General features: G+C 41.0%; 1 protein-coding gene and 1 long non-coding RNA gene across 2 annotated transcripts in view; one reads left to right on the top strand and one right to left on the bottom strand.

Annotated features, from left to right (window-relative positions):
* Positions 1 to 21687, bottom strand: part of LOC144211796 (uncharacterized) — a 99825-nt gene that overhangs the window by 52565 nt on the left and 25573 nt on the right. The gene's annotated exons all lie outside the window — the stretch shown is intronic.
* sox9a (SRY-box transcription factor 9a) lies at positions 6030 to 9309 on the top strand. The gene is made up of 3 exons (XM_077738895.1): positions 6030 to 6788; positions 6862 to 7112; positions 7526 to 9309. Exons 1-3 carry the CDS (start codon positions 6328 to 6330, stop codon positions 8314 to 8316), a joined length of 1503 nt encoding a protein of 500 aa, XP_077595021.1. The 5' UTR covers positions 6030 to 6327; the 3' UTR covers positions 8317 to 9309.

The following is a 21687-nucleotide window of genomic DNA, read 5'->3' as shown; positions in this document are numbered from 1 at the left end:
CCCCTAAGCCGTATTACCCAGACCGACGTCAAAAGGTTTTAGCCGCTATTTTGCCTCTGCATTAACACTATGTACAGAACCCAAATGAGTTTATTAAAAAGCGCTCAGTCGCCAAAGGCCAACATTTCGAGTCCACATGTGGCTCTTTGATATAGAGCCCTCGCTTCACACTGTGTACGTTTAACCGCCTCGGCCCGATGGCCAATGTCATTTACTCTGGGGGCTATTTGGATTAGCTCGGGCAAAAGCGTTTTCTTATTAGAATCTTAAATTTGAGTTGGCGGGACAAACGCCAAAAAGACGGAGTGCGAGCGAGCGAGGGACTTTTCCGTGGCGACGCCGACTATTTCAATATGGAACGTGTCCTAATGGCCGAGCTAAAGTGAATACTTAAGGAGGGCGGGTACACACTGGCGTCCATATCTTCACGGGAAGCCACCTACGTCGCCATCGGACTTGCCAAAACCACACGACTCAATGAGCCTATGAGATAGACAGAGCGCCGTCTGTTCGATGCGGTCCTCGCCGAATCCGCTATTCGCCGCTGGCTTGGAGTTGGGGGTGTTGGGGTGAAGACATTTTTTTGTTTTTTGGTGCCAAGAAGCAGTGAAAAAAACATTTTTTTCCGCTAGTAGATGTCAAAATGATCAATTGCTGCTTTAATTGTAGATGGTGTAGCGGGGCAGGCTAATTGCTGGGAGATGATTGACGTTGGCCATATCAAAAGTGAACGAATGGATGGTTTTATTTTAGATACGGGCAATGTGGGTGACTGTTGGGCAGTAATGGGGGACAATAGTCAGTCAGATAGAAATATTTCAGGATTTTAATCTATTCTAATATGTCCAATTTACATTGATGTTAATATTTCACCACCATTTTTTTAAATTGTTTCAATTGATCCAAACCTGGACAGAAACTGTTACTATACCAGATTTTGGACTATTCATCATTAGGGGCCTTGTTTTCAATGACTCAACCCATAATTCCAGAAATCATGGAATATATAATTTAAAAGTAAGAATGCCATTTTAACCCAATCCTGCAGAATAATTAGCTAATCTAAACTACACGTTAGTATCACAACGATCAGATATACTAATCCACTAATATATTTTATTATATATTTATATATTTATTCAAGTATTTATTTATTAACTTACTAAAATGTCCTTTACTGTGTCTGTATTCTCACCCTCTTGCTACTGTGACAACAAAATTTCCCTAATACGAGATGAATAAAGCTACCCAATCCAAAATCTAACATCTTAAAGGCAATACCCATTCAAACAATAAGCAAGTTATCCACCTAAACTCTTTGACAAGCCATCATCGTCCAAGTCCGCCCACACAGTGCGTGGCCAACAAACAAGTCCACTCTGGCGTCTCCGTCCCAACCATGTTTACCTGGCAACCCTCCGGTCGAAGCGGTCAGGTGGGCCCACCCTCGTCACCCCGAGAGTCAACATCCCTCATTACTTCCCAACGATGCCCGGCACTCCCACGCCAAGTTCCTCCCGTGGATCCCCCCCCAGGCGGCCCCCCTTTGGCCTAATCAAGGTAAACTTAAAGTAGCGGGACGTCTTTCATTTCCAGCTTAGCTGGCGGCTAACTTGAAAGACGTTAGTTTTATCCTTGTAGTACACAAAATGGCAAAACATTCATTTTATTTGTCCTGGATGGTAAATTTACAGCTATAATAAAAAAAATGTATTTCATGAGTAATTTATTCAAAAAAGGAGGAATTTTTGGATCATTTATTTTTACTGCAATGTTTTGCTAGTATTAGTTGGCGTCTTCTTCTTCGGGTATTAAGTTTTTTCCTGTGAGATGTCCTTATTTATATTTGATTTTATAATATAACTTGGGAATTCATTTTACCCATAAAGTGGTTCTAAGGTAAAAAAAAAAATCTAGTAAAAATGTTTTGGCAGGATGCTTTTTGGATAGAGTTAAATGAATGTTGTTATTGTTTTATGCTAATTGATAAACTCTGTGGTCGGTAAGCTAAATCAGAAGGAGATGTTGGTTAAAAAATATTTTTTGTTTTGTTTATTGTCCCTTATGATTGGCTACAGAGTTGAAAAAACTGTTTTTTAGGGTGCCAGTTGCCCTTCCATGCCACCCCGCTAAATCCGCCCCTGCACATATAGATGGAAAATACTATATCAGTTCCCATTGATATAATAATGACTGCTTTAAACTAGTTTCTTCAGACATTGCTAAAAAAAACGCTGCGATCCAAAAGGCCAATGACAGCTTCTTTCAGCATCCCAATCTTAAAACTGCCACACTTCCCTTTTGGGTCATCGCATCTTCCTCTAAGCGGAACTTATCTCGCTGAAAACATCAGACGTTTGACATCTCCGGTTACCACGGGCTGGATCTGTAGACGGCCGCGAAGGAAAAGGAAATCGAGCCCCGCCATCTCGCGTAAACGCGGCGCTGCGTTATGCTTGGACATCCTCCGAGTAGCGTTACGCCGCGTCTGAGGTTTTCCGTTTCAATCCGCGCCGCCGCCGCCGAGGCCATTCCCGGCCGGCACTTTTCCAACGGCACGAGCCACCTGCTGACAACGGCCATTCTTCCCCTCCCGTACGCACGCCGTCCCCGACTTAAACCCAAACAAGCGCTGGACATTAAGGTGTGGATCTGTCATTAGTTAGCCGGGCTCGGCTGGCCGAGACCATTGTTATTGTTAAAGCCGGGGCTGTTTGCACAAGCCATCTCGTCGGAGGGGAAACGCTACTCCTTTGTGGCTTTTCAGACTCGGACCGGGAGGATCGGGTTTCCCCGAGCTTTCCCTACCGTTTCTACGGCGCCGGTCCATGGGTTAACGGGCGTATTTTAATCGGGGGGGGGAAAAGGGGGACGGACATCAAGTCATTTCGTAGTTTGACTCACTTAATTAGAGACGGTTTGGTCAAAAAGTCAGGTTTTAAGTGATTTTTTTTAAAGCGGGATCATAACTGGATCAAAAATATACAGTATACTCTGGACTATAAGTCGCACTTTTCTTTAGTTTGGCTTGGCCTGCGATTAAAACTCAATTGTTCTCAACTCAGTTTTTATTCTCTCTCTCTCTGACCACTAAAAGCATGTTATGTTGTAGTTATTGTTTTTTATACTCTATAATTACAAGAAATGTATGTTAACAGATGCTTATTTTGAGCTCTGATCGACTATTATGACTTTAACATACGTTTATTCTTGGTTTGTACTAAAAATGCCCTTTAAAAAATATAACTGACATTATTTTTTTGGCTGGTGTGACTTATAGTCCGAGAAATAGGGTAGAAAAAGCGCATGGAAATGGGTTATCGCGCACCACAAACACAGAGGTGCGAGATGGTGGTCAATTTGTAAATACAGAGGCAAAGTAAAATAAGTCAGGGAAAGCATATTCCAGATTGCGAGAATCAGACAGCGGCAATTTGGTGCAATGATGGATGGTCTGGAGAGTCATGGTCCCGCACGGGGAGTGGCCTGGGTCTTCCCTAAGTGTTGTTTAAACAACACGCGATGCTGAATGACGTTGTGTCAACAAACACCCGGTGCTCAGACGTTCAGATCAGAGTGGAAGAGCGGCGCACAAGCTGGAGGCGACCATTCATCACGTCAGACCTTCCAAGAATGGCATATCGCACCTATCCGACGACTGCACACACCCACACATGAGATGCTTTCCTCAAATTCTCTTCATTTCCTAAGTATTTCGATACAAGGCCTAGAACGGGAGGCTTGGAATATCTTTAATATGGGAAAGTCATTCCTGAAAAGTCTTATTTTGACAAGTCATTTGTTTTTATACTTGCAAGAAAATAGGACTATCTGTAATATTAGGTAGTAAACAATCACTAAGTTTATTTCTTTGAGAGCAACGTAATGAGTTTTGATTGTTGAATATTTCCAAAAATAAAGACTTTAGAGATAAATAGATGTTAACTGGTACTATAGGCATGGCTTAATTTGTCCCTGATAGTCTAAAAAATAAGAAATTGGATCTTTATAAAGACACTTAGCTACTTTATGACATATTTACTTAACGACATTGACACAAAATCCAACTATTTATACTTAAATGCATATTTTGGGCAACAAAATATACCTGCAAATAATACACCCACATATAAAAAACTGTCTTAAAAGCTGAAACTAAAATGCAAAGTGGGAACGGCAACAACTACCGCGAGAAAAGCCGAGCGAGTTTAGCAGTTGACTCTTAGTATTTGCTCAAATTTTGACGCTGTAGCTTCAAGTCAAGATGAGAAGTTTCCCAAGGCGTCATTCTATCACGCCGCTTTGGGCTGCGACCACACTTAAGCGGGGGTGGTGGAACTGCAGGGGGGCAAGGTGGTTTATCGCTGGGTTCCTACCCTTCGCGTTTTTTTGTGTTCTGGGCCACACTTGACTTGCACTTTTTGGGGCTTTAAGGAAGTTACCAACAGTGCAGTTGGAGTCAAATAATTAGCCTCATGGGGTACAAATGACTTTGATGTTGGATTGGACTGTTGTTATACATGTTGTCTAGCTATTCGTATAAAAAGTAAAGTTAAAAATAACTATTTTTGAACTGCTATTGGACTTGAAAGTTAGGAAAAGCAGAACTTAATAAGTGGAGTATACTTAAAAAATGGTTTACAGTAGTTTCTAGGCTTAGAAGAGGACCCCCAAAACAATTTGTGAACATGTGCATTTTTGGGGGAAGTCACCCTGAAATACCCCAAAAGAAGCTAGAGTCAACAAATCAAAAACCATTGTGGAAAGTCCTTCAAAATGAGTAGGAAATAATCCAAAATTTACCAAAAGTGACATACAATGAACACTTTGCCTGCTATTGACAGCGATAGACGTCCATTATTTACTCTTTACTGGGTAAACATGGCATTTTCCAGCATCTCCATGACGCCAACGTGACAAAGGCCCAGATTTATCACACAAAAATGCTGCATACCCAAAAACTGTTTACTTTTAAGATTTTAAAACAACATGTTGCATGCAATAACAACAAGAACACAAAAACTTCTCGACTTGATTGCGTTGGAACGGCAAGCAAGTTACGCCTGTTAAAATAAAGACTGTGTGTGTGTGTGTGTAATCTGCAAGCGGCCATACTCAAATGAGCGAACATCTGTAAACTATTAAAAGCAACTTCAGGTAGCACATGTTGTCCACATTAGCTGCAAGCCAGATTTACATTTCCACATCTCCACTAAGCATAATAAACAAGCAAATGGGGCGTTTGCGGGCAGGTTCACTTCACTGACTGCAACAGACATTTTTGTTTTGCACTGAAAAATGGTTGAAGTGAGAAGACAATGATAGTTTTAAGTCAACTTTAATGATCAATTGAGGAATCCAATTGATTAAAAATGCATAACAGTGCATGTATGTTTTTTTTTTGTTCGCCAAATCAAACACCATTTGTATTAATTTAGGAAACTGATAGTTCACTGTAGTAAAGTACAACATTAAAAAAGAATAGTGTGATGATGTTTGTACACTAGATTAAGATGTAACCCACAACAACAAGAAAAATCTGCAGCATTCAGCAGAATGAACATTATCTCATAACGTGATTATTATAAAAATTTGCAACCAAGTTTATGAACTCAAAGTGTCTTTCTGTCCTCCCTCCAAATTCAGTATACTAGCTCCTAACTGGACTCTGGCAGACTGTTGTCGCCCCCTATTGGCAACACCTTGTACTGAAACTCAAATTAGTAAAAATAAATTGCAACTAAAAACTCACTCAAACGGTGCCTAACATATCAAATGCTCATTTTATATCAAATATTTCAACAAGGCTGAAAATGACTATACTGGTTTTACACTCGTCATTAGTGTGTTTCTCCTCCTCCTCCTTCAGCTGGTGTTGGGATGACATGAGGAGAAAGTGATGGGTATCGAATTCCTCCACTTCTGACGTCACGCCCTCTCCACCAATAGGATTCAGGGGTTCCTGCTCTCCGTGGTACGGCACTTATAAAGTCCGTGAGCACAGCTCACGGCACTTCAGAGCACACACACTCGCTGGGATTGTACTTGGTTGGAGCCGAGCAAGGACAACTTCACCCCCGAATTTGATGCCCCCTAAAAAGTCTGCTTCTACTCGATTCCCCGTGGATCACCGCGCTCTTCTTTGGATGCCCTTACCTTACCCAATTTCTACCGAAGAATCCATTTTAGGGACGAATCCAGAAAGGGACATTTTTAAAAGACTTTTCAAGCCCAGATTTATTCTGGCCAAGGCGATTTTAAGTTAAGGCTTTTTGCATCTTTATTTGGATTTGCTTTGGTGGAGTTGGAGACCACCCCGTTACGCGCATGAATCTTCTCGACCCCTACCTAAAGATGTCGGACGAACAAGACAAATGTCTGTCCGATGCTCCGAGCCCGAGTATGTCCGAGGACTCGGCGGGTTCCCCGTGTCCGTCCGGGTCCGTTTCGGGTTCGGGTTCCGGCTCGGGTTCGGACACGGAGAACACGCGTCCGTCTGAGAACGCCCTTCTCCGCGTGGAGGCGGCCCTGGGCGACTTCAAGAAGGACGAGGACGACAAGTTCCCGGCCTGCATCCGTGACGCCGTGTCCCAGGTCCTCAAGGGCTACGATTGGACCTTGGTACCCATGCCGGTCCGGGTCAACGGATCTAGCAAGAACAAGCCTCACGTCAAGAGACCCATGAACGCCTTCATGGTTTGGGCGCAGGCGGCCAGGAGGAAGCTGGCCGACCAGTACCCGCACCTGCACAACGCCGAGCTCAGCAAGACCTTGGGCAAACTCTGGAGGTAGGTGGCATGTTCGAACCCCGAGTTCCAAGAACCCGTGGGCCGGTGTATCTAAGACCGTTCTTCCTCGCAGACTTCTGAACGAAGGCGAGAAGCGTCCCTTCGTAGAGGAGGCCGAGCGCCTCCGTGTGCAGCACAAGAAGGACCACCCCGACTACAAATACCAGCCCAGGCGGAGGAAGTCGGTGAAGAACGGGCAGAGCGAGGCCGAGGATGGCAGTGAGCAGACCCACATTTCGCCCAACGCCATTTTTAAAGCCTTGCAGCAGGCGGATTCTCCGGCTTCTAGTTTGGGAGAGGTGCACTCACCTGGGGAGCATTCAGGTGAGCATGGAGTTGACATTTTAGGGGGGTAGTTAAGAGGAGGGTTGAGCTCCTGTATGTTCTTTGGGGGGGATTCAAAATGTTGAATACTAGCAAGTTATTTTGTAGGTTTTTTTGTGTATGAAGTAAATCATTGGCTGTTCAATTCAGTTTGAGGGAAGGTCGATGATTAGAATTTTTATTTTTAGACTTATTTTGTATTATATTTTTTGTCAGACATGATCACTAAGAGGCCAGTTTTTAAAATTCAAATGTATTAGATGACTATAATGATCAACAGAAGGCATACAGTTCATAAAAAAATATTTAAAAATGTCAATTAATCATGAATAGAAAAATAAACACTACAAATGTATAAAATGCAAGCCCAGCCAACCCCACAGAACCAAACCCTAATCCTTCTGACTCCCCAGGTTCCCAAGGCCCCCCTACGCCTCCCACCACCCCAAAAACTGACCTCACCTCAGGCAAGATGGACCTAAAGCGCGAAGGCGGTCTGAGATCCCTAAGCGACGGCGGCCAGCGCCAACTCAACATCGACTTCCGCGACGTGGACATTGGCGAACTGAGCAGCGACGTCATCTCCCACATCGAGACCTTCGACGTCAACGAATTCGACCAATACCTGCCGCCCAACGGCCACCCGGGTTCGGTGAGCGGTCCGGGCACCCCCGTCGCCTACACCGGCACCTACAGCATCGGCGGCACCGCCGCTCCAGTCAGCCCTTCTTCGGGGGCGGCGGCCTGGCTCCCCAAAACCCAGCAAGGACAGCAACCGCAACACACCCTGAGCCCCCTGGGGGGCGGCTCCGAGTCGGCTCAGGCCCAACACAGGACGACCCAAATCAAGACGGAGCAGCTGAGCCCCAGCCACTTCAGCGAGCAGCAGGGTTCCCCCCAACACGTGGCCTACAGCCCCTTCAACCTGCAGCACTACAGCCCCCCGGCCTCGTACCCGGCCATCTCCAGGGCGCAAGCGTACGACTTTGGCGAGCACCAGGGGGGCGCCGCTTCCTTCTACAGCCACGCGGGGGCCGGCCAGGGTTCGGGCCTCTACTCGACTTTCAGCTACATGAGCAGCCCCCCCAGCCAGAGGCCCATGTACACGCCCATCGCCGACAACTCGGGGGTGCCGTCCATACCCCAGAGTAGCCCCCAGCACTGGGAGCAGGCACCGGTCTACACTCAGCTCACCAGACCCTAAACTACCCCCCAAAAAACTTGTTTTCGATGAGTCCCTACCCCTCCCCTCACAAACCCCGTCGGCTCCGCCTCTAAAACTCGGATGGTGGACTTCAACGAGAGCGAGACCCGTGATTGGCTCACGCCGTGCCTTTCTATTGTACCGTGATAGAATTTTTTATAGAAATATATTTTTAGATGGATGAAAAGACTGTAAAAAAGTCCTCTGTGAGGATTTGCGTATTCATTTTCTGTAGGAATCGTCAGTTTTTTTATGTCTTTATACGCTGGCAGTTTAATACCCGCGGGGTTGTTGAAGGTTATAAAACGAAAAGGCTAACAACGTTATTTCTGTTTGACCTTTTTGCTGTTATTTGTTATTTGTTGTACTTGTTCCATTGAATGACAGCTATTTTTCATCCTCGCTCATCGCAACCACCTGTGCCTTGTACTTTGCTCCATCCCCCCTGGCTTTTTGGCGCACACGGACATCTGAGATTACACTTAGCGCGTGTTTGCTAGCATCAGGAAGTCACAATTGACCTCTGATCTAGCCAGACATCCTTGTTTTAAACCAATACTTATTTATTTCCTGTAATTTTATTGCCAACGAATCACATTCTATCCTAGTCTTGTTGTTATTATTATTATTATTATTATTTTATTGTGTTTTTCTAATTTACATGGCATATCCCATGCTTGTCATTTGGATTTTTTATTTTATAAACCCAGGGGGTACTAATACGAAAAACTGTACGAGCTGTAATCACCTTTGCTCTTTATTTATCTTACTTAAATCTCCATTTGAAGTATGCATTTGCCTTTCTATGCGGGTTGGGGGGGTTAAATTGTTACAAAATGTCTTATAAGGGCATTAAGTTGAACTAAAGCTGGAAGAACTGGAAAATATAAGTTAGGCAATTTTTTACAGTGTATACATTTTGCTTTGTTTTCCCTGTACACTCTAAAACATGCTCTCAGTATCAAACTGCCCCCCCACCAGTTCTACTCTTTTGCAAAGTATTTGTATTGTATTTGAAGAATCTTTTGTATCTGTATTTGCAATAAAAAAGAAAAACGCTACCGTTTTATTGTTAATTTTTGAGTCCAGGAAAGAGTTAAAGGACAAGTGTGGAGTAATCGTTTGGGCTGCTTGGCTGGCTGGCGTACGTTTGTTTTCCCAGAAGCCTGGTTTTCTTTTGGCCTCCCACTTTTGATTTTCTTCCTTGCTTTGGTGTCAGCTGGGAACGACGGGAGGTGGCCGGGCCCCAAAAGAGGCTGGCGGGAGGGGATTTGTTTATTGCAAAAAAGAAAAAAAAATGCTTACAATGCGTACGTTTTTTCTTTTTATAGTGGGGTGTGCTCAAATTTTTGCTTACATAAAGCAGGTAGGAGCAAATAGGTCAAAGGTCAAGTGGCCCTTTGTCCAGGATAGTGTTTTTGAGATACGGTACACTTTTTGCATTGAGAAAATGTTAAGGGAAAATAATTTAAGTAAAAACTATGTTCGGCTATGTTAATAATAGTCATTTTCATCAGAATTGTATCAGTAGGAATCAACTTCCAGTTTGATTGACGCAAATATAATTAATGTCCTGTTTTTAATCACAAAATATAAAATAAATATAAAAATCCAAATCTGACTTAAATGTCCTAATATTACGCTAAAAAAATGCAATGATGTCAAGATAACAATATTTAACATTCTAAATAAGTCTGTTCATTTAGTTTCTCAACTACTACCAAATACTACAAGTCAATGGGATTGGCTGGCGACCAGTCTGGAATATAAATGGGATAAACCTCATCCTACGTTATGCTACAATGTGGTCGGGTAGTATAGACAGTGCAAGTGCAAAAAAATAAATATGGATTATGTATGCTAAACTACCAATATAGGGTAAAAAGACAAGTCTGTAGTTATTATTTGTATAATATTATTGGTTTTTCCTACAATGGATTGGAACGTTACATTTATGTTATGCTGATGGCTGGACAAAAAAAAATGGTGGCTTTCTTTGTATTGCCCTTTTAAACACTAACATACACACACACACACACCCGCACATTTGTTCTGAATCAACATGGGTTTGTTTATGCAGAACAGGGAGCGAATGAAAAGGAGTTTTAATGGGGGCACTTTTCCCAGGATAAAAAAAAAAAGAAGAAGAAGGGGAGGAACAATTAATATTCTAAAAGGAAGGCCTGGCTGAAAAACTCACAGGTGGCCTTTTCAAATGCTAAATTCAATTAAAAAAGCGGAATAAAGTAGAGAAAAGTTCAAATCGAAGGAGAATTGGGGTTAAAATAAGTCAAATAAATAAATGGTTTGTAATGTTATGTTTCTCTTATTTTATTAACCATAAAAATATACTTAAATTCAACAGGGGCCATTAAAAACTAATAATACATTCTATTTAGATGTTTTTATTGATTATTATGGTGAATAGTATTGTTTAAATTGTGCGTTTATGAGTATTTTTGTTGGTTTTTGGCATTTCTTGGACTCTACAGTTAAATTTTTTAGCTCTTCTTGTCCAATTTATCGTCAGTCTTAGACTTTAGGTAAGATTCCGACTTAAGTACTATGTTGGGGCCTTTGGAATGGGGTCCAAGGACCCCCAGTTCGGGCATCCAATTGCACGATGCTTCATAATAATAGGTTTAACTGTCATTCCGATCAAATCGATACAGACGCTTCTTACAAAGAGCGAAAAGGAAGGAAGACGGCTGCGTGGAAAGCTAATAACGGTTCTGGAAAATCAAGTAGAGGCCAAGCATGCAATGGAAGCCTGATAAGTACTCCCAAAAAAAAATGCAAGTAGGTATTTTTGTTGACGAGAGAAAAGGAAAATGTGATTGAGCTCTTGATTGTGTGGGGGAGGGATTTCATTTTTTTTCTTCTTCGTTTTGAGCTGTGTTTTTATTAAACAAGGTGGTTAATGCCCGCTAAGAAATAGAATGCACTAATGAAACAATGACTTAAATTGCTTGGCTCTTTTGCTGTCCAGCAACGGGAGAAAATGAAAAGCACACGGACGGGCGGGCGGGGGGAAGCCCCCCGGGTCCCGAAATCAAGCGGTTACACAACAATGGAGGCTTGCGAGCCGCATTGTTTTTGCTGATGTGCTGCAGCCCACAGCCAAAATATCTACTGGATTTGGCTTCGGCACACAATTAGCCATAAACACATTGCAAATGCTTAGAAACCAGCACATGCAGATACGCGAGATCAAAATGGCAGCCAAAATGTTGAATATGCTGGACATTGGTATAGTTCTGGAATACAGTTTTGCATGGCAACGTGCTCGTAACATAACAAACAAATTGAAATTTACTTGGATTACAATGCAGACAGTCAAAAATAAATTGTATCTAACCATGCACTAGACTTAATTCTAATTTAGTTTGGAATTTTGATAGCTTTCTTGGCTCTATTAGGCCCCGCCTCCACCCTGACTTTCAAATGCAACCTATCGAGGGTTGTTGGCTTTTGTCTTCCCTTCAAAATATTCCCAAAATGATGCACAAAAATGGCCTGACAATAGAATAACACACAACCAATAGCCAACAAGAAGTAGTATATACTCCTCTCGTATTAGCCAACAAGCTCCGGCATTCTGCACTGACATTTTGACTTGCCCTCGCCACCCAGTTTTGGTAAAAAAATAATATTATGAATTATGAAAGGACTGATTTCAACAGGGGATATTTTTCGCCATTTTTCCGGCAAACCCTCTAAAGATTTAACATATCTTTCCCAACTTCTGAAGTCATCGCTAGGCTGTCTTGTGGACATTAGCATTCCTCCAGCCTGACAACGATCTCAAATCAGAATCCGGCTACTCAGAACGCGACAAAGTGACGGGAAGAAGGCGTGGATGGCCCGAAAAGAACAGAACGAAAAGGAAAAATGGGAGGAAGCATTGGTCTGTGTTTTGAGACGAGAACCGGGGTCCTACAGCAATGAAATTTAAGCAGACGAGTGGGAGAAAATACACACACACACACACACACACTCGGACACGGACTAACAAATACTTGAGAGACTGATTGAAAGACCATTCCGCAACGCTCTGTCATCATATCACATCTTCTGAAAACATTAGAATTTGACTAACGTGTGGCGTTGCTGTTAAAGTCATAGCCACAAGAGCCTATCGGGCCATGAGGGAGCCATGTTTTTCCCCCCGAAAAGCAAATAGTCCTTAGAGTGGCAGTGAATCACTATATTATTGTCCTAATATTTGACAGAAATGGCGATACTCCTATGGCCGCTATTAAATTCAAAGAGACGTGCAAAACATGACCTGCTTTTTGGGTATAAATCGCATGATTGCTTGACGGGAAGAACATGTGTTTTTTTAGACGTCACTTTTGAAACTGGAGATGATTCAAGTACCATCAAATCGAAAAGGTAGACAGTTAATCACGGTCAATTATTAAAGAGGGAAACTCCATACTGGAATTCGGTAAAAATATATTTTCAGCACGTGCCTTATCAAATAGGAAATCGTGTATGATTGATTGTAAACTTGATTAATAAAAATAAAATCCGATGTCTGTTTGCTATTTATGTCTAAAATGTATTTTTCTTTGTCTGTATTCTCACTTGATACTGGGACAATGAAATTTCACAAATACGGGATGAATAAAGTTAATTAATCTAACCTAATCTAATCTAATCCCAGAGATGAGTGGAAGTGTTCTTCCGATAAAATAATATACACTAGTTTCAGAGTATAAAATTCAAAAACACTTTGATTATGGTGGAAAATATTGCATTTGATGCCACAATTCTGCCTAACGATTGTTTTTTGAACCCATTTCTATCATTGCCTAAGTTTTGAAACCAGAAAAATTCAAAAAAATGACAATAAAAGGTACTCAAATGAGATGACTGTCACTGACCAAAGCAAAAAACTTATTCTTTCTTCCACAAATTCTTCCACTTTTTCCATCGTTGATTTGAGTCGATCTAGCATTACCTGTATTTTTAGGTGGGATTATGTATTGTATTAGGCCTTTTCCCTCCCAAAAAAGAAACCGACTACAAAGTATTACCTTCAATAATCATTTGCAGATGGTGATCTTTTCTCTGATTATGCTCATACGAGGAACTAAACATTAATTTTGTCTGTGGAAATGAAGGACGCTTAGTCGTTTCTTTCGCCGTATTGTTTTACCTTTTCCATCATTTATTTAGTTTCGACCACGGCCAGCTACCGCGCCATTTAGCCAAAACATTTATGTATTTAATGACTCAAATAGGAAACTACCTTTGGCTTGCTGACTTTTATGTTTTAAGAGAGAACATCTGAAACATTGTTCTTCCTTAACGGAGATTTTAACTTTCTATTTTACAGAGATTTTTGTTATTGTTATTTATGTACTTCCCTACTTATTTAGTGTTATTATTGATTGACTATTTATGTGTCTGTTTACTGTTATTGGAGAGCTTTAAAACTCAATATACAGTTTATTCATTCAATTTAATATATATGAAGTAAACCAAGTCCAAACAGATGGAAAAATATCTCAATTAGTTCATATGCATTACTTGAAAATAATCTCAACTACAAAATATGAACATTTTTGTCCCTTCAGGTCAAAATTGGACATCTATTGGTTTTAATACTTTAACAAATCTCCAGTTTAACAACCTGCACTTTTCACTGGCTTGTAATCGTCCAAAAACGCCACAAATCGAAGCCAATTTCCGATTTTCTGAATCTGCGAAAGGGTAAATGGAAATGAGAGGAAGAAGGACCAGGAATCTAAGGACGCTTGACCCCCCCCCCCCCCCCCCTCAAGACCCCCTTTTTCCTCTGTCAGGAAGCCCCCAACAGAGTTGAATGGAAACCAGATCTCTCATCTGTGGTCTTCATGTGCGGGGATGTCGTGGCCTCATTATTATCTAGCTCGTTGACCCACCCCCCCTTACTCCGGCACCCCCGCAAGCCTCCATTCTACATCCATCACGAACGGACGGCAGCGTCTCCCACGCGACTTTATCCGACATCTTTGGCCGTCCCTTCCCGTGCCTCGCCAAAAAGGTCTCAAGTTCAATGTTGCGGGCCAGTGATGTCATCGGCGGGCCCATTAGTCATCGTGACGGACAGTCGGCGTGACAGAAAAGGGGGCGGGCCCCGGCCAGGACTTGCCTGCGTTCTTGTCGGAGAGCTGAGAGAAAGACTTGTCCTTCAACGACGTGGCAAGACAGTGAGAGGAAACAGCTTCCTGACACAAGTTTCCCCCTCGGGCGCACTTGTGACATCATAAATGGCTCGGAAGCTAATTGCGTCCAACTAAGCGAATTACTACACAAATGACTTGTTCATTCTTAGCTCTTGGCTTTGGATTATGGCAAATGTGGGAGGGAGAGATCGTTCTCACGGGTATCTGATAGTAGGAAAAGTGACAATGGGGAACCTTCCAGAAGATACAAGTAGTTATGAATACGTTTGAAAAGATGAACAATTATTGTGATTATTGTTTTGCTATTTTTCATGTTCGTCGGCTAGCTATGATTTTTTTTTTTGCTGAATTCTACTTTGAATTTAAGTTTTTGCTCAATGCGATATATTCATTTATTTTCTATATGCTTGGTCTGGTCAGGGTTTTCTTCAGTAGTCTCAAAATTAATACAGAAAATTGTGAAAACACTATTTATCTATATCATATTTTTTGCATTATAATTATGAATAATTATGTTACTCATCTCATTAACTGCCATTTTTCATTGCCATCGATGGCATCCAATCAAATTCGACCATCAAAATGGATTGTACGTATCTCACTGTTAAAATCAGCTAACAAGTTGCTACTAAAATACCAAGCAAATTTTGAAAAACACGATCAGAACCACCAAAAACAAACAATTTCCGATATGTTACCATTCCGAAACAAGTCTGCGATCAGTCATGGAACACTCATACATAAAAAATATGGAGTGTGAACATTATTTTGTCCAATATGACAATCGTGTGAGGTTAAGCACATTTAAACAATGCCTTGTTTGAATAACCTGTCAAAAAATGCTGTCAACTTGTCCAACGAGTGATAAAAATATTACGCAGAGCTAACAAGAATCTTTGGAACGGGGCTCATTTATCAAATCTGTCATGCTGCTACTGTCCTAGCGCCTCAACCAAAACAATGTGGTAGCCATTACAGATGCCATTCTTTAGCCCGTTCATGTTCACCTGTCAAGCTACTGGATTTCCACCACTAACATTTTTATTATTTTTAAAAAGTCAAATCACAAAGTTGGAAAATATTTTGCACCTAACTGCAAATGTCCGTTCTTTCCAACTGTGTATTTGTCAGTTTTCATCTGTCTTTTATGCTAATCTCCATCAAGCATTGTGTCAAAAAATGTGGCCTTTTTTTGAAGACATGCTTAATAGTTGTCTTCAGATTTGACACTTTTATAATCATGTTGAACACGGAGGGCTGGCAAAATGACAGCAATAGACACAAGAATGGCAGAGAAAGATGGATGGAGGCCGTGGCGGATGGACAGAAGGGACAGGGGGGGTCTGGCATTGATTAATGAGACTATGAGGGGACTAAGAGGGGGGGCATGGGTTTCTGTCTCTGAGTGAGAAAGAGAGATTGATAAAGGCCTTGCTTTTGCTTAGCTACAAAATGCTTTAAATTCAGTATTTTTCGGACTATAAAGAGCTCTTTTACTGTACTTTCCGGACAATAAAGTGGACCTACGACTAATACTAAAGTATGCAAGTTTGTTATATACGATTAGCTTATGTTGTTTTTTCTTAGGCTATATTGATCAGAAAAATTGTATGGTTAAAGATAATTGTAAAGAAAGGATAGTTATGAGTTCAATACAAAGAAAGTGGCACATATTTTATGGGTTCTATCATTCGATTTTGCAGGATTTTCATTGGTCGAAAAATCAGTTTGGTAGTGAATAGGTATTGGCAATAAATCCGGTTGGATTGGGAGTCAAAAACTACCAATCATGGAAAACCTAAAAAAAACACTATATCAAAGACACAAACAGTGATTCATAATTTACAGGTTCTATTCTATTTCGCATTATTTTCAAGATCAGTTTGGCACCGGATCAGCGATCCACATCCACAAAATCAGATTGGATCTGGACTCAAAAAGTCCAATCCAAGACAAACCTATTTGAAATCAATCCAAAACAATCAATGACACGCTACAAAAGACAAAAAAATGCCTTCAAGACTTGTAGAACTCAACGACACGGTCAAGCCGTTAAAACTAAACAACATCCAAAACGTGAATCCAAATGAACTTTTACAGCAGTCCAAATGATTTTAGAGTCGTAAAGGCGCATGCCAGAAATCAAAGAGCAGTTAGAGGCGAGCCTTAATGATGCACAGTTCCACGCTCTACTTGAAGACCACAATCAAAACACAGTCCGTCGTGCGTGAACGTTAAATAGCCCAAATGTAGTCCGCCCGCAATTTGGGCCTGCTGATTACTTTGCACCCAATGATAATATTTAGAGATGTTTGACAAAGTTAAATCAGGGGAATGTTTTTTTTTTTACAGCCGTGTTACTCAGACCAACAACAACAACAAAAACTCAAAAAGTAAAAGAGTAAGGATTAAAAAGAAGAAGGAAAGAGAAAGTTTGTCTTGTTTGGTAAATTTCCTGTCATTAGCCAACCAGATGATAACATCCTGATGACATCATCATTTGACTGTCGGGTTAGGAGTTTGCGGTGATTACCGGGGTCAGCCAGCGATAGTGATTGGGGATTCTCGTGTCATGCTGATTGGTCGCATGTGAAGAAGCTTCATCAGCTGCAGGGATGCGTTGGCATTAATAGATGATTACCCGCTGGCGCAATCAGTCGACCTTCAGAATGACCTTTACAACAACATTTTCCAACCATTTTACATTTTTTTGCCTGACTTTTGCTCCATTAAGTCAATATACCTGTAAGTTATACGTTCCAAATACTGTACGCCATATAGCAACATAGACAAACAAAACCCTAAACTGAAATATGTAAGACTAAAATTTATACGCTACCCTTAACACCGACAGTCAAGTCTCCAATTCCACCTAAATACACGTTTAGGGTCTGTCAAATATGTACAGCTTGTAATAAAGTAGAAGCTTTGACGTTATCTCCTGACTTATAGCGCCAACTCCGACACCTTTAAATCTCAAGATTGAACAGAAGTCATTTTTACGTTCGAAATAATGACTTGCAATACTTCCACTGTGTTTGTTTTCTTCTCTCATTCTTCCCACCCACTGAGCAACTGGCAAGGCACGCTTTAAAAACCATTAAATTTTAGTACACGGCAGATTAAATGTTGCACATTCAAGCTATTTTTTCCCAACAAATATATTTCCCATTTGGTATAAATAATACATATCATCCTTATCGAAGCAGAGTGACGACAAACATACAAAAAGCGACTTTACTACTAATATCCTTTGTCGGCTTTTAGCTTCCGAGTGACATTCAAGTGAGCACGATCATAAAAAAAGGGGCGTCTAACATTTTTAAGTTTAAAACCCTCATAAAACTGTAGAGCACATTTATAAGTGCGATTAAGAAGAAGAAAAAACCCAGAGTGGTTCAAGATCAACACTTAATATACCCCAATGTTGCGGTCAGGTTTTGGGTAACCATATCTTACCATCTAGACACTTCAGGCTCACCATAGTTGTGCGTAATTATAGCGTCTACTTTATTGGGGGAGTATTCAATAACCTCGAGAAAAAAAAAAAAATGCTTATCATTTCTTTCCATTCGGGGAAAGATGATTTGCAGACCACAGTCATGGTCATTTTTTTTAAGCCTGAGTTGCAACATCATGGAAGCATTTGCGCTACAATGCCAATAACGAAGAAAAAAACGGAAACAGATCTGCTACCCCTGAAAAAAAATCCACTTAAATGCCATTTTTAGTATGAAATGACTGGAAATGAATACAAATCCCAAGCAATCCTCTTAGCTCATGTTTTCGTTTTTTTGTGGGTTATTCTTTGCAGTTAAAACGCACACATTTTATGGGCACATAAGAGTATTTAACACTGTTAGCTTCCCCGCGGTGCAACCACGCCATTTTTTAATCCCGTCAACTGGAAGCCAAAACGTTACAAAAGGCCAGAAATGCTTGGAACAGATTGCTAAAATTTGTCTGAAACTTGGAATGGTCCTTAATAGTGAGGACTATTATCAACCCGGGATATAAAGACTGCTCGGCAAATGCAAAAAAATAATAACAATTTAATTCATCTGCTTGCATTACTTTGACTGTAAGACTTTTTCATGGTGGCCCAACAACAGTAAAATTCATACACGAACTGAATTTACAAAAGGATATTTTGAATTTATAGAGCAATGAAACAAAAATGTCCTCATCTGAACTCGATTGACATGAGAAATAAAACAAAAAACAGCAAATGGAAAATCAGTGTGGAGTCGGTTTTATGCTAGAAATGCGATTGCATAAGATAATTCTTCTAATATGCTTTCAAAGAAATACAGTAGTACCGTATTTCTGGACTATAAGTCGCACTTGTTTTTTGCAGATTGGCTAGGTCTTCAAATTATATGTATATATTATGTTTTTATTCTCCCCATAAACAGCTTCTGTTGTTTCTTAGCCTATACTTTCTATTTTGTCTTTTGTTCTACTTTTTAGGTATAATTACTGTTCTTAATTTCCCATAAATGTTAAAAATACTCTCCAAGAAATGCAATTTATGCACCCATTTGTCCACCTTTCATTGCACATTCGTTGGCTGGTGCGACTTATAGTCCAGAAAGTAGGCTATATAAGCAAAAAGGTCGATACAATAGAGACGATGAGACCCCCTGGGAGATGGGAAAGTGGAACCAGAAGATGGGAAGACGGGAAAATAGATTATGAGGCGAGCCTTTATAGAGGGAAATATCGGAAAATACCACAGCTGGGTGGGATGAGCAAAATAAAAATTAAATAAAAACAGTATCGTGTGTCATCTGGAAGGTTAAGAAAAGAAATTGTGATATACTTTGCAGAATCCATGAAATACTATCATCTCTCCAATCAAGACTAAGCTAATGATATGTCAAGGAAAGAAGGAAGTACAACTATTTTGGAGGTGTAACATCTGACATGCCCAAATATAGTCAGGGCCGTGACAAATGGTGCTGAAAAGGTGATTGCGTAGAAAGAAAGATGGTAGAAATGGACAAATTTCAAGTTTGGGTGACCACCTGAACATCTCCAGGGTTTGTTATGTAAAAGGAGGAGCCAAATAATGCAATTAATGTGTCTAAACGGTTGTACATTAGCGCATTTATAAATGATTCCATATAATCTTTCAATCTCTGGCTACTTTTGGCGTGCTAAACGAACTCATTTGAGTAACGTTCTTGATCATTTAATGCCAAGAAAATCATAACAAACATAACCACCCGTGATAAAACTCCTCCCACAACAATCTGCTACCGATTCTGCTGATAAACCTTTTCAGAAAAGTAACCTAGCCGGACTTTAAACCAAGTCAAAAGTTCAGGTGACGTCTTTAATGAGCTACTGGTGATCGCAATTGGGTTGAGTGGAAAGGTTTTTGAAGCGTAATGGACTTGCCTCACTCAGTTTTTCACGTCAGAAAAGGTCCACTCGTTAAAAAAAGGCAGCTAAATGGAAAGTCTGAGGTAGGGAGCCTCGATGGAACCCAAAACGGGACTTCTTAAACATTGACCCAAAGTCTTCTTCGCATATGAACAATCTTCTCCCACGAACGTGAAATAACGGCGAGGGCGAATGGGTGGGGTGGCGGCAAAGGTTGGCCAGAGCAGTTTGGCTTCATCTCATACTTTCCAAGGTGAAGAAAATAAGTCCATTAGTGAGGTGGCCTCAGGAGAAGAGTGTAGCTTTTCTTCGGGACCAGTTTGTTTGTGGGTTTATGGGTGTGTGTGTGTGTTGGCAGGAGCGTGCCGGGTGGTTCGTCTCATTAGATGTTGTGCTAAAATGTTACTGGCAACGCTAATTTAAATGTACAGCCTATTTATTTGCCGGGGATCGGAATCAAGCTCTCAAGAAGGCAATTGACGTCAACTGAAAAATGGTCAAAAGTAAAGGCCGAAAACTGTGATCCCAATATATTTTTAATTTAAGCTTTTCAGATATCCAAATATGGAGATTTTGGTTTTTCTAAGCCAATTCCCGAGGAGAGTGCTATAGAGAAAATGTGAATAGGGTAGATTAAAAAAAATTACGGATAGACTTGATACAACTTGTTCTGCATTAAATTTACGAAAAACTATTACAAATAGACTTGATTTGACTTGTTCTGCATTAAATTTACAACAACAAAAAATGCAAAGACTTGATTTGACTTGTTCGGCATTAAATTTACAGAATTGTTCATCAAGTTAGACATGAGAAAATACCTTTAAGATTCAGAAAATTGGGCAGGAAAAGCTGTATCGTTTTCGTTGACGTACCCTGCTCAAATTCTGACTGAAATGCATGAGATTGACAGGATAATTTGCAGAGGCAGAAGGGAACCAAAGTAAATTTAACATTGACAAATCAGCAAAACAAATGACAAGTTGAAGTCCCTAACTTAGCATCAGTTTTCTAATTTTTAATCACGATTGATAGCAAGCGGTCCACCGATAAATGATTTAAATCCGGGACGATTGCCATACATCTTTTACACTCAAAAACCACAATGTAAACACCACGCCAGAGTTTCTTTTGTCATCACTTCCACCTGCACAAGCCCCGCCAGAAGCTGTCAAAGCCACGCTGACATTTCCCCGCCATTCCCAAACGTCGCTCTCCAACGGAGAAGTCGCCCAAAGCCCCCGGGTTAATGGACGGAAAAGCCCCAAACGTATGACAGGATTGCTTACGTGGGAAAATAACTTTTGGTTCTGCTTCAACGTTGATTTTTCTTGACTTCAAGCAAATTGGTTTCCATTATTGGGCTGACAAAGCTGTGCCTTTTGCGCCGTAAGGGAGTGTCACATTTGGACGGCTTGTCCAAACAAACACAACAATCATTTTTATTGTCACGCCGGCTCAAATTCTCTTAAAATTCTCCCACACGCCCTCCTGGCATGGACCGGCTTGTCGTTTAGTATAAACTTGATTTGGCTGGAAACAAAGTTGCCTTTTCCAAATCGGAGCGTCTCTCGTTTCCTCTCTGGAGACTTTAAGCAAATAAAAAATGGACGACAAACGACAACAACATGGATAAATAAAAGCCTGCTGCCTTATTTTCCTAGATATCACACGGTTGGCGTGGTGAGGGTCCCCAGGGGGCGGTTAGCGGTTAACCCAAAATCCCGCAGGGTTTGGCCACGCTCTCGTCATCCGTTCAGACTTCTCTGGGAATGCCAATCTAGTTTGTGAAATTCCCACCCGTTAT

Source organism: Stigmatopora nigra, chromosome 18, assembly GCF_051989575.1.
Source record: "Stigmatopora nigra isolate UIUO_SnigA chromosome 18, RoL_Snig_1.1, whole genome shotgun sequence".
In the NCBI taxonomy this organism is placed as follows: domain Eukaryota; kingdom Metazoa; phylum Chordata; class Actinopteri; order Syngnathiformes; family Syngnathidae; genus Stigmatopora; species Stigmatopora nigra.
The sequence above is the reverse complement of the archived record's forward strand: the minus strand, read 5'-3'. Positions and strand labels throughout refer to the sequence as shown.

What these genes read in the sequence shown, in the direction of transcription:
- sox9a (XM_077738895.1), top strand. Translation starts at nt 6,328, where the DNA reads ATGAATCTTCTCGACCCCTACCTAAAGATGTCGGACGAACAAGACAAA. An exon ending in ACCTTGGGCAAACTCTGGAG is followed by an intron (nt 6,789 to 6,861) that starts GTAGGTGGCATG and finishes TCTTCCTCGCAG; the next exon opens with ACTTCTGAACGAAGGCGAGA. An exon ending in CTCACCTGGGGAGCATTCAG is followed by an intron (nt 7,113 to 7,525) that starts GTGAGCATGGAG and finishes CTGACTCCCCAG; the next exon opens with GTTCCCAAGGCCCCCCTACG.